The sequence below is a fragment of the Heloderma suspectum genome, chromosome 6, assembly GCF_057233095.1.
Source record: "Heloderma suspectum isolate Gila_16-S chromosome 6, 16-S_ref, whole genome shotgun sequence".
NCBI lineage: Eukaryota > Metazoa > Chordata > Lepidosauria > Squamata > Helodermatidae > Heloderma > Heloderma suspectum.
This window is the reverse complement of record NC_139463.1, coordinates 22,477,178-22,490,299: the sequence shown is the minus strand read 5'-3', so window position 1 is coordinate 22,490,299 and position 13,122 is coordinate 22,477,178. Positions and strand designations below refer to the sequence as shown.

Here is a 13,122-nt window from a genome sequence, read left to right as displayed (position 1 = left end):
TCAAGAGGCCACTTGCACACAGCTCCAGTCCTACTCCCACAGCTGAACACATTGAATATACGGGGGCGGGGGGGGGGGCTAATCCTGAATTCAAACACCCACATTACTCAGTTCACAGCAAGGAGGGGTGCCACTTTGCCAGAAATATACTCTCTGCATGCTCTTCTGCTTTTAACAGTATCTTGATGTGCAGATATCAACAGATCTTCACAGCCAGAGATTAATAGGTAATAATGTTTATCTCCATGCTGCAAAAAGCTTTCTATACATCAAGCCATTAAAGACATGGTTACAGGTTGGAAAATCTGGTAACCCTAGGAGCAACAAAAGCACAACATTTCACACAAATCAGCAACGTTAAACTTCTGGAACTGAGCACTTTCAAATTTTATTTCTGAAATTTAGCATTGAGAGATACAATTGAAAAAAAAACTAATCTTGAGCCTTTTTCATGAATATGCAGGAATATTAAAGTAAAAGTATTACCATATGCAGCACTTTTACATTTTGTATTCATAAAGAAATGAATGAACAACCCAAATTCAACAATATCCATAACTGGGAATCTTGAAACAACAATGCATCAGTTAGAAATAGGACCATCACTTAATTAAAGAACTCCCTAAATTATTTTTCTTCATTAATTACATGTTATTAAATCTGCATAAATCTGAATATGACTAAAACAATAGGTGTTTTTGTTTTTTTAAGAGAAACATACTGGGTCAGATCCAGACTTAGTTGGGTAGATGTATTGAAATCTGTGGAATTTCATTTAGTCATGACTTACTTGCCCCATTGATTTTAAATGGATCTCCTGTAAGCATGACTAAGTCTGGATCCAATACATTTTGTTCTTAGTTGGTGTCCATAAATATCACAGCAGGTGCCGTCTTAGAAGTGCCATTCCATACTGATGTGTGTGAATAAGGAATGGCTCATCTAATAAGGAATGCCTCTTCTAATATGGTATCTGCAGTTGTTATATGAGCTTACATTAAAAATAATTAACTTTATGTTGCCCAATTATTTGGGGATTCTCTTTTAGTCAATTAAATAAGGTGTTGATTGTTTGATCAGTTAGATTAAGTTTGCAACCAGAAATAGAAACTTTGCTATTAATTCAAAATTAAGAGACTTTTGCCCAGAAATCTCCTCCTCCACCACCACCATCACCACCACCACCCTTGTTCATTTCAGCTCTAGAGTGACCTGATGTTTTTGTAACTGAATGTTAGTTTATGGAAGATATATGGAGGGAGAGAGGTTTCCAGGAAGAAGAGATGACCCGAACAGCATAGAGTCAATGGAGATTTCAAACACTTAGATTCAAGTCAGACACAAGATGCTGTGTCTGATTACTCTCTCCACATGCACTTAGCCTGGGGGGGAATTGCATAGATCAATATGCTTGCAGCATTTGTTGATATGGTGGATGTACACGCCTGCATCCACCTGCTTACAATCCAAGATACAGCCTGCTGAAGTATAAAGGACAACACCTTCTGGAAAGGAAAGGAAAGGAAAGGAAAGGAAAGACATTGGTGAGCCCTCAGTCCCTGTGTAACAGCGGATATTATACCCACACACACACTAGCTACTCATACATTTAGTTGGACATCAACAACCCAGTAGAACAGGGGTGGGAAACTTGTGGACCTCCAGATGTTGGACCTCTTGTCCCATCAGCCCTAGCCAGCATAACTGATGGGAGGGATGGTAGGAGTTGCAATCTGAAAACATCTGAAGGTCCTTAAGTTGCCCACTCCTGGAGCAAAAGCACAGCGTTCCTCTGCTAAAACACATTCATAGAATCATAGAATAGTAGGGTTGGAAGGGGCCTACAAGACCGTTGAGTCCAACCCCCTGCTCAATGCAGGAATCCAAGTCAAAGCATCCCTGGCAGATGGCTGTCCAGCCTCATCTTGAATGCCTATTCAGTGGCTCCTCCTGGTCCATATCCAAGTTCAGTGGAAAGTGATGGCACTTGCCTTTAAAGTCCTACAGAGCCCAGGACTCAGGTCTTTGCCCTGCACCAAAATTACAGTCATTGAGATCACCAGCTATTTCTCTCCTCAGGCTATCCCACTTTCAGAGGTTCAGAGGATAGCGACCAAATGGAGGGCCTTTTCAATAGTGTTCCCTGGGGATGTTCACTTATGGTGGTAGCTTTTCTTATGTTTCCAGTCTTTTAGATCTTTTATTTTTAGAACTTTTGAGCCATTGAAAGCTTTTAGCTCTCTCTTACCCAGTGATTGATTGATTAATGATGGGTTGTATTTTTAATCTGCTGCTGTGCATCATTTTATTGATATACTGTATTGCTTTTAATTGTTCATTAGCTTCCTTGAGAGGATTCATGCTGAAGGCATGGGATATAAATGTAATAATGAATGATAAAATAAATAAGTTAGAAGCAGCCCTTTGCCACTTTCCTGCCATAGTTGCCAAGTTGAAAACTGGCAGGAGCCTTGGCTGCATTTTAATATCATGTTAAACCACACTTTTTTGTGATGAAAATGAGCCACAGTAAGCCTTGGGCTTGTGCACCCCACCCCCTCCACCCCTACCCCAACATGGTTGTGAGGAGAAGTTTGGAAATGTTTGCTTCTGCATTAGATTAACCACAGCTCATCGTGTTTCTGAACCAAAGAAACTGTGGTTAATGTTAACTATGGTTTGTTTGAAACAAGTTAACTTCAAAGCATAGTTTAGGAAGCAGGCTTGTTTAAACAAACCACAGTTAACTTTAACCACAGTTTAGGTTTGGGGCAAAATAATATACTGTGATTAATTGAAATCAGAAGCAAAACTTGCGGTTCACTTTCGACCACACTGGAAGAAGACAGGTAAGCAAAAGCATGCAAGCCCAAGGCTTGTATGGCGTGTTTTCACACTAAACTGTAGTTTAGCATGACATCTGAACATGACCTTTATCTTCACACGACTGCATCACAATACAGCCATCCCTTCATGAGGCTTATTTATTTATTTATTTATATGCTGGAAGTGCACCTATGTCTTAAAAAAAAATGCAAGAGGGAAAGGTATTCGCCCAATTGTGCATGGGGAGGGGGAAATTTCCCATCATTGAATCTGTAGACCAGCAAGAGCTTGTCATAAAGCTATTAAAAGGACTGATGCTCTGCTTGGTTAAGAAAAAGCTACCCACTCTCTGAGTGGATTCAGAAGAGAAGGGAGCCAGTTTTAAGAATTAAAGAGTGAGTTCTGCTTGAACCCCTCCCCTTTTCCCATGTCTTACCTCCCCGCAGACTAGGGATTATCTTTTTCCCCTTCAAAAAGGTTCCCAGGGGACAGAGAGAAGTGACCTATTCCAGAAGTCAGGGTTCAGACACCATGTGCAAGCATAGACAATCCTTTTGCTCTTCAATCTGGGCTCCCACCCTTCATATGTGATGCCACATTTACACAGATGGGTTTTCCTCTGTCACACCTAGGTTGTCCCTTGATGGTGAAGGGAAAGCTTTTTTGTGCATGCTCAAAGGCATATTCCTTGACTACTGCTCTATAAATTCAACAGCTGACTAGCAATGGGCAGATCTGCAAGGTCTGCTTCCATGGATGTCCTGCATTTCCCACCTTCAGCTCTGTTCCATGCCAGTTCCATGTGGATTTTTTTTTCTTATGGAAAAGTTTCTAAACATTATGCACTTGTGGTCATTTTTGTACACACTTTTCAATAGTGTTCCCTGGGGTACACACTTTTGTACACACTTATGTATGCATCCCATTGTACACACTTCTGTATGCATCCCATTGCTTTCATCCACTGATGAAAGCACCTTTGAAATGTACACAGTTCTGAAACCTACACATTTTTCTTTGCACGCTTCTAGGGATGTACGAAAGTCACTTACCTTTTTGCAGATGTGACTCGTGGTGCGGGGGGAGGCACTCCATCCCTCCCCCCAGAATCCTCCCTGGCCAGCTCTGCTCTGCAGCGGCTCCACAGAGCTGCCGGCCAGGGCCTTCCGCAGCTGGAGTTCCGGCCACGGACGGGCCGCCATTTGCGTAGCTGCCTTTACCGTGATAGGCTACGTAAATACTTAGGTAGCCTATCACGGAAAGAGCAGTGGCGCAAATGGTGTAGCAGCCACCATTTGCGTCCCTGCTCTTTGCCGTGATAGGCTACGTAAATACTTACGTAGCCTATCACGGCAGCCTCGCAGGACTCAAATGGCAGCCATGGCAGCCAGGTGAAAGACCAGCCGCCACTGGAGCCTCAGGTAAGTTTCATTCTGGGGCTATTCCTCAAGGTGGGGGGGGGAGGCCATTCTGCCACGGGTTTCGGGGGGCCGAATGCCAGTGCATTCGGCCTCACTGAAATCCATGGCGGAATTCTCTGCCATCCCTACACACTTCTCAAATGTGCACATTTTATTGACCATGTTTTTGTTTTTTTCCCCAGTTCCATGGAATGCATTGCAGACCTGGAAATATATGGATGAAACTATTTGGACTATTTGTGTTGCCCTTATTTTCGCCGTAGTCTACGTAAAGATTTACGTAGACTACAGCGACCAAATAAGGAACGGGAATGGCGGCTCCCTATGGGGGCCGCCATTTGCGTACGCGCTTTTTTTTTTTTTTAAAGTCACCCGTGATAGGCTACATGACGATTTACGTAGCCTATCACGGCTAACTTTGCAGATCTAGCCGTGATAGGCTACGTTAACCGTCACGTAGCCTATCACGGGGGCATTTTTTTTTAACTGTTTAGTTCGCGGCCGGGCGAGGCGAGGCGCCTCCTCCCCGGCCTGAATTTCGGCCGGGCGAGGCGGGAAGCCTCTCCCCCGGCCTGAATTTCGGCCGGGCAAGGCGGGAAGCCTCCCCCCCCAGGCCTGAACTTCGCGGGGGGAGCAGCGAAGCGCCTCCCCCCCACCGCGAATAGCTTCAAGGACAGGTAAGTGGGTTTCGTGCACCCCTAGCCAAAATAAGGAACGCAAATGGCGGCGCCCATGGTCGCCGCCATTTGCGTATGCGCGTGTTTTTTTTTTAATCAGCCGTGATAGGGTACATAAACATTTATGTAGCCTATCACGGTGTTTTTTAAAAATCTAGCCGTGATAGGCTATGTAAATCTTTACGTAACCTACCACATTTTTTTGTTTTGTTTTGTTTTTAACTGGAAATGGCGGCGGCGGCAGCCAGTCGGAAGACCGGCCGCTGCAGCCGCCACCGCCGAACCGCCACCGGAGCCGCCGCTGCCACCAGGAAGATCCGCCCAAGGTAAGTCCCGTCCCGGGGGGGGCAGGGGGGCAAACCGTTCCGCCACCGATTTTGGGGGGCTGAATGCGCTGGCATTCAGCCTCCCCGAGATCCGTGGCGGAATTCTGACATCCCTATAACAAACTGGATCCAGAAGCAAGCCCCATGAAGACCAAGAATGGCGGCTGGACTGCCCTTAACAGCATAGACCTACCTGTGAAGATCTGTTGCCGGAAGCAGGACTCTCCAGGATTTGTGATGCAGGGCTTTTCATTGGCACTACATGTGTGATTTCTATACTCACGGTAACATTTGTAACATCTGAGGCCACCAACTGGACAAATAATATAGGAGAGCAGTTAAATACAGAGATGCCTTAAGGTGTACCACAGTGCAACCAGGGTTGCAAAATTTTGAACTGGCCAATGTAGTGCTTATTATCAGCTGGCTCGGCATGCCAGCATGTTCCCCTCCATGCTGAAAAGCTGTACCTGCTGATTGCTTCATATCATGCAGGGACAGCCCTACCAAGAGGAAGCCACCTCAGCCCTCAGGTGGCAGATGCTGGGGGGCACAGCACAGCAGTGAAATGGTGGAGTAGATGGAAATGGTGGAGTAGATGGAAGTGGTGAACGTTCATCTAGACCAGCATCTGTGGGAAACCCAGAAGTAGGACATGAGTGCAATAACACCCTCCGAACAGCATCCTCTTTTGAGAAATTTCAGTGCAGTTAATATGGAATGAAAGGATATAGTACTGCCTGACCATTACCACACAGATAGAGAGAAAAGCATGTTTGCAGTCAAGCAGCTAGAAATTTAGTAAAGTCAGATGCACTTCCAACATACTCTGAGGATACCCCCAGAAGTTCTCAGGCTTCTGCAATTGGCCAGAAGACCTAGGGCTACTGAGAGACTGCACCCCCTGCATCCCAGGAACAGCATCAAGGCAAGGGGGAGACCAACCGTGGTCCCATCCATCAGCCAGAGAAGGAGCAGCTGCAGGGAGCTCACTCCCGCCCCTGCCCCCAACCCATTACCAGAAAAGATAGTCCACTCCAGCTGTCTGTTGACCTGGGGCAACAGAAACAAGGGGAAAGAATGTTCTGGCCCCATCCATTGGCCATAGGAAGAAGAGCCACCAATTGCTATTTGAGCAAATACATCAGCAAGGGAAGGTCATTCTGGCCAGAACTGGATATAATTGCCTGCTTATAGTTCACCACCTTCTTCTGGCCTTGATGAACTGATCTCCCTCCTCTTCCTTTTCCTTCTACTGCCCTTCCTTTATGTGATGTCTTCTTGGTTTGGAAGCCTGATAGCAGGACCCGTCTCTCTTATCAATCTGACCCACTTTGAAATAGGGTGTCTGTTGCCAGGAAATCTGGCCCTTTGGGGGCTTTCCAGATTTCCATGGCACACCCTCCCCCCCCCCCACACACAGCTTGCATTTGCAAGCTGAGCTGCAGATTTCTTTCTAAAATCCAAGAACTTCTTTGGTTTTTTTAAAAAAATAGCATAAAAAGCAATTTGCGTGAGTTGTGGCTGCAATTTGCTCAAATTGCTTTTTACACAATTAAAAAACAACAACACCAAAATATATGAGTTACCCTGCTCAAAGTTCACCTGGCACCAGCTTAGTCATCCTTACCATGCCAGATAAAACATCTTCTCCTGGGCATTTGGGTAGTTGTGAGGAATTTTTTGTGATCCGCCCAGAGAGTTTCAGGCAGCTATTGGGTGGTATAGAAATGCAATAAATAAAATAAATAAGGATATGTCCCTTGTGGTTATTTTTGTTGTCTGTTCTTGTGTTGGATGGAGGGGTGGACAAATCTCTCAGTTTTGGTTTATCTCAATTTCTCATTTTTCTAGTTTTAAGTTCAGTTTGTCCCGAACTTTGAGATGCTTTAAAGCTTTGTATTAAAAATTGTATCCATTTTGTATGTATTTCTTTTAATACATATATTTTGGCCATAGTTTTGCTTAATATACACACTTTTGCAAGAAATTTTCATAGTATAGTGTATTGCTGAATTTTTCTTCCATTAATACATGCATTTTTGTCTGCACATTTCCCTAATATTTGTATGCATCTTTTGGTTGAAGAACTCCCTTGCAAAATTTGGAGAATTGTGAATTTTGAAGTATAAATGAGTTTTAATTTGCATATTGGTTCAAAAGTTTGAAATTAAGTAAGTTTGCATTAAAAGGTGAACTAAATTATTTTCTCCCCCATCCGCAAGTAGGGGTGGATGAAACTATCAATTTTGGTTTCCCCCAGATTCTCATTTTTCCAGTTTTAAGTTTGGATTGCCTCTAACTTTGTGAATTTCTCCAATCTTCATTTCCATTCATTCCAACCTTTGAGGATTATTTTTAAGTATGCATAAAAAAAATCATAAGAATTTTTGGGCATATTTTTGTAGTTTTCCTAATATAATGCATATTTTAAAATTATTTTCTCTAATATGCACATTTTTGTATGCATTTTGTAATTGAAGAACTCTATGGGAAATTCAGAAAAGTACAAATTTCAAAGTGTAACTGAGTTTTTGTTCACATAGTGGCTCAAAAGTGTGAAAATAGATACGTCCACATTAAAATGAACTCAACGAATGTTTCGCCCATTTCTAGTTGAAGCCCTTCTCCCTTCCTTGCAATATTTTAGCTATTCACCTCAATGCTCCATCCCCTTGTACAGGTGAGTTGTACACAGGAATGTGCAAATCAGCAAAACTTGACCTTGAAGAAGGTCTCTGTATTCCATTTCAAAGCTCATTTTGACTCAAGTCTGTATCAGATTGCAAGCTTTGGGCTTTTTTTCCTTTCTGCATGAAAATCCATGCATATTTTTCCAAATGTATGCATCAGTTTGCAATGTACGTATTTTTTAAATGTACACATTTTTGAAATGTGTGCATTCTCCTCCCATGGTTAAAGCTTATTTGTCCACATTTTTGAAATGTACTCATTTTGAAATGTACATTTTTTTAAAAAAATGTACACATGCTGTCAAATGCTTTGTGTGTGTGTGGGGGGGGGGTGCCTATGAATCACACTGCAAGTTTGGAAATATATGGACTTCAACTGCAGATTGTGTCCGAGTCCGTGTTCCGTCCAGAAGGTTTGAACTGGGTAAAATCCTGATCAAAAACAAACTGAAACCAATTTCTCATACATCCCTAGTTGCATATTGAACTGCTCAACACAAAACAACCTCATCTTAGCATCCAGTCAAGCATACACACACATGGAGGGAGGGAGGGAGGGAGGGAGGGAGGGAGAGGGGGAGAGAATGAGAGACTTGGCACCAAGCTCTGAAGTTGTTGGCAATGCCTGATTAGAAACTTACCCATTGCAAAGGAAAGCAATATACAGAACACAAGAGGCAAAAGCTTGTTCATTCTGTGACTTTGAACTCACACACCAAATTTGTACTAGGTATTAAATAAGGATGCTTGGGAGTAGACCAGGAACAGTGTAGGAGAATACTTTAAACATTAACATCAGGACAATCCACTTCTGAGGACTGGGGAGAGGCAAAAAACAGTGGTTAGTTTCTAGTTTTTGTAGGGATGCCAGCTGTGGAACCAACCAGCCACTGCATCTGTGCCATTGACACCTGCTTAATAGTCAAACACTAGCAGGTGCAATAAGCTGACCACATTTAAAGCAGGCCTCCAGCTTGGCTGTCCTCTTTGGGTGGGGTAGGCAGATGGAGTCCAACTTGTGCCCGGCTAGCACTGCTGTTCATTCCTGTCTCCCCATATCCTTTGTTTGGTCCAAAAGATGCAGTGGGACTTGGCATGGCACTGATGCAGCTTGGTAGCCTGCACTATGTTCCTATCTCAGCTGCATGGAAAGCAGATGTCTTAATGCAGATCTATGAGGGTTTGGACTTTGGAGGGGAAGGGATGGGTGGATCTCAGGCACTGAAACAGTCTTTGGATGGGTTTCCAACTGAAGATACTCAGATAAGGATATTTTATTTATTTACAATACTTTTGTAGCACTCAATAGCAAAAAAAGTTCTATGGGATTTTTACAGCAAGAGTTAAAACCATAAAATATCCAAATAAAACTTAAAATCTTAAACAGTAGCTGAATAAAACCAAAGTAAAACCATAGACAAGGAATACCAACGGTGCAAAAGACTGAAAATGCACAGAGCATTTGGCAAGACCGAAAGGAGCATGATTTTGTTCACCATCCGTTCCACCATAATTCAGTTCCATCAATTTAGTTCCATAACACAGTTCTATCAAAGGGGAAAGACCCACAATGCTGAAGGTGAAAGAAAGTGCATGACCTTTTGGATGACCCTCCTTTCTGCAGTTCTGTGGGTGGCGATGTGATTCTAGACCTGGGAGGATTTGAGCTTATATTCAAAAACACACAAATGCAGATTAATTAAAACTCTTATCGCACCCTCATCTAGGAACAAGACACTCTCTTCCTCACATTCACCAAGCTTAGTTCCACAGACTTATGAGTCACAGGCTAAGCCTTAAATAGATACATGCAAAGGGAGGTCAAGGGTGTTTAACCAGAAGGAGTATATTGTATCATCTCCGGCCCTAAGAAGATATGGCCAAATTAGGTGGTCATCAAAATGTTGGGCTGTCAGCCATCAGGCTTGATAGATAACTCACTAGCTTTTGAGGGCTTTTAAATGAGATTAAAGACATTCTTGGAGGAGAGATCTATCAGTGGTTACCAGGCATGACGATGATGCAACCTCTGATCCAAAAGTGTGAATGCAAACTGAACATATTTCTCCCCCATCCCTACAGGGAAGTATGAGAAATTCATTTCAGTTCATTTTTGATCAGGATTTACCCAGTTCACACCTTCTGGGCTGAACACGGACTCAGACGCAATCTGCAGTTGAAGTCCATACATTTCTCGGGATGGCAGAGAAATCCACCATGGACTTCAGTGAGGCCAGATTCTGTAGAATCCTGACCCCCGGAGTCCGTGGCGGAATGAATTTGCGGCTGCAGCAGCCTGGCAGCGGATGGCAGTCTGGCTGCAGATGGGCCTGGCTGGCGGCTCCACAGACTCGCTGTGGAGCAGAGCCAGCCAGGCAGGATTCCGGGGGGAGGGACGGATCGCCTCCCCACCCCGCAGATGCCACCAGCCAGAATGGTGAGTGGGGTTCATACACCCCTATACATTTCCAAGCATGCAAGGTGACTCACGGATCAAAAAGAAAAAAGAAAATGTGTTCAACAGCACATTTGGATGAAGAAGAAAAAAGTACTTTTGAAATATGTACACAAATATGCTTTAATTAATGGGGAAAGAATGAGTATATTTCAAAGATGTGCATAATTGATGTGTACTTTCAGGAAAATACACACAAAAATATGCATGGATTTTCATGTGAAAAGAGAAAAAAATAAAGTTTAGAATCTGATGCAGACTCAAATTGGAATGCGCTTCAAGATGGAATTTGGAGAACTTCGGTAAGTTCAGTTTTTGCTAATTCACAAATCTCTTCCTACAACGTTGTACAAGCTCTCTGTGTGATACATGTCATGAATCCTGCTAACATTGACTGGGGTGGGTGGGGAGAGAAGGCCAAAATACACACACACCATTTACATATGCAGAAGACAAAAACAGCAACCCACTAGATCACATGAGCACCAAGTCCCTAGTTCATGTTCCCAGTTGTACTGAGAGATGGGAACACAGAGAAAGAACATCAGAGTCAGGAGCAAGTCTGCCTGTAACTGCCTACTCCATCCAAGCAGGTCAAGGAATCAAGCATATTGAACTCCATCCTGCAGGAAAGCATTATGAGCTTTCCAGATTTTGTGACGCTATTCTCTGCTCTAGCCACAAAAATGCATACGTTAAGGGAGAGTTTTCACAAAAACATCAGCAAATATTATATTAAGGAAAATAATGTACAAAAGTGCAATATACTTGGGGAAACTGCTTGCACAAAATGTTTATATTAGGAACAAGTGTGTACAAAATGTGTATACGAAATGTGCACAAAAATGCATACAAACGTTTGTGCAGACTTCTACAAAAAATTGCAAACTCATGCTGAACAGGATGAAATGAAGTTAAGGTTGGAAAAATTAGAAATGGCTGAAACCAAAATTGACACTTTCATCCATGCCTAGATATTATCAATTAACCTAGATAAATTACTGCAGCTATTACTGCTGCTTCTGTTACTGGAGAAAGAGACCTAGATGTTTGCCTCCAGGGGCGATAAACCAAGGAGCTGGAAGAAAGTGAGAGGAAGAAATGCTGTCTGTAAGGTGACTGGATGCAACTGAGAGCAAGGTGTTAGGAGATTCCATCACTGTTAAACAGCATAATGACATGACAACCTGCATCAGTTCACCCAAGTTGTCTGCACAAAGATGCATGATTGTGGCAGTGGTGACTGGTGCCACATCAAAATGTAAAAACAGAGCCATACATCCCAAGAAGACAGGATAGAGGAAATGATCACAAAACATGAGAGAAGAATGATAGGAGGGTTCATTTCAGCAGTGAACAAGGGCAAGGCCCGCCCAGTCTGTTGGGCAGAAGAGAGGAGGGAAGGGACAGTACATCTGCCTTCTTTTGCATATATATAGTGGTATTAGACATCCAATTATTGCCTATTTGGGGGGGGGAGATATATTTAAAAAGCACAGGGAGGTGGAGGGGTACAGGGAGTGGCCACTGCAACAGTAAAAGGCAGAGGGAGATAGGATGGCAGGAGGCAGCTGGTCCAGAATGCTGCAGCCAGACTGTTGACCAGGGGCTAGTTACAGCGATCACGTGGCTCCCTTGTTACAACAGCTTCCCTGGCTACTGGTCTGTTTCCAAGCTGAATTCAAAGTGCTGGTTATGACCTATAAAGCCCTAAATGGCTTGGGACCCAGGTACCTGAAAGACTGCCTTCTCCCGTGTGAGCCTGCCTGGTTCTTAAGGTCTTCTGGAGAGCCCCTTTTGCTGAGATCGTCACCATCACAGGCACGTTTGGTGGCAATGTGAGAGAGGGTCTTTTGGTGACTGCTCCCAGTCCGTGGAACTCCCCCTGCCCCGCCCAAGGGAGGCTAGGTTCACTCCCTCTCTGCTCAGCAGGCAAAGGCAGCTTTATTTCAGATGGCCTTTAGCCTGTAAGTGGGCCTCTTGGGTTGGGTGCTGTTTTTAATAATATTGTCTCTCCTGCAATTGTTGTGTTTTTATGGTAAAATAAATAAATAACAAAATCTATACAGAATCCTTTAAAATCCAATATTTGAACATTTCTGGCATAATCACTATTCCTCAGAGGGTTTGCTTAAACAAGACAATGTTTGTACTGCTAGTAATAATGTGGGTTTTCTTTTAAAACAACAACGGTAACCTTGATTCAGATTTCTCATCGTCATATTACAACAGTCACATTTGCTTTCTCCACTTGATTTGTCTGCTGTTGGAAGAACTTCTAAAACATTCAGGGAATGTGTAGAGGAAGAGTTCTCCTGACTTCTGCATATTCATCTGATTATCTGTGCAGAGTCGATGTGAGTACAGCTTGTACATGCACGCTCTCCAAATGTTCTCGGGGAAAAAGGGGACAAATTGCACAGCGAGAGCCTACAGGTGTACCACCTGCGTGCACATCAGCTGAATGCAGTTGAGAATGGACATAACAGAATAAATACCAATGTGCCGCCCCCCCCCCCACTTCATGCAAGCACAGAACAATTCTAAAGGTCTAGAACTTCAGTGGGGGGGGGGGGTTGAACATAACAATGTGCTTGGTTCTTTTGACCCAAACAAAACTAAAAGGCATGTCCTCCAGGAACCAATCACAGATTCACCTCACACCTGACCTTCAGACGTGGGTATAAAATCAGGATGGAATTGTACCATCACATACTATTGAGT

At 43.4% G+C, this 13,122-nt stretch overlaps 1 protein-coding gene across 1 annotated transcript; it reads right to left on the bottom strand.

Moving 5' to 3' along the window:
• Positions 1-222: 222 nt before the first annotated feature.
• On the bottom strand, positions 223-12,298 carry LOC146340533 (uncharacterized). The gene is made up of 3 exons (XM_084808145.1): positions 12,133-12,298; positions 5,444-5,563; positions 223-1,505 (listed from the first exon to the last, which is right to left on the bottom strand). Exons 1-3 carry the CDS (start codon positions 12,212-12,214, stop codon positions 1,378-1,380), a joined length of 330 nt encoding a protein of 109 aa, XP_084664271.1. The 5' UTR covers positions 12,215-12,298; the 3' UTR covers positions 223-1,377.
• Positions 12,299-13,122: the final 824 nt, after the last annotated feature.

Bases quoted from the DNA above. Each gene is read 5' to 3' on its own strand.
- LOC146340533 (XM_084808145.1), bottom strand. From the start codon at position 12,214: ATGGTGACGATCTCAGCAAAAGGGGCTCTCCAGAAGACCTTAAGAACC. The intron at 5,564-12,132 runs GTACCTGGGTCC...TTATTTGTCCAG, and splicing joins GGGAGAAGGCAGTCTTTCAG to TTGGTGGCCTCAGATGTTAC. The intron at 1,506-5,443 runs GTAGGTCTATGC...TTTCCTTTCCAG, and splicing joins CCGGCAACAGATCTTCACAG to AAGGTGTTGTCCTTTATACT.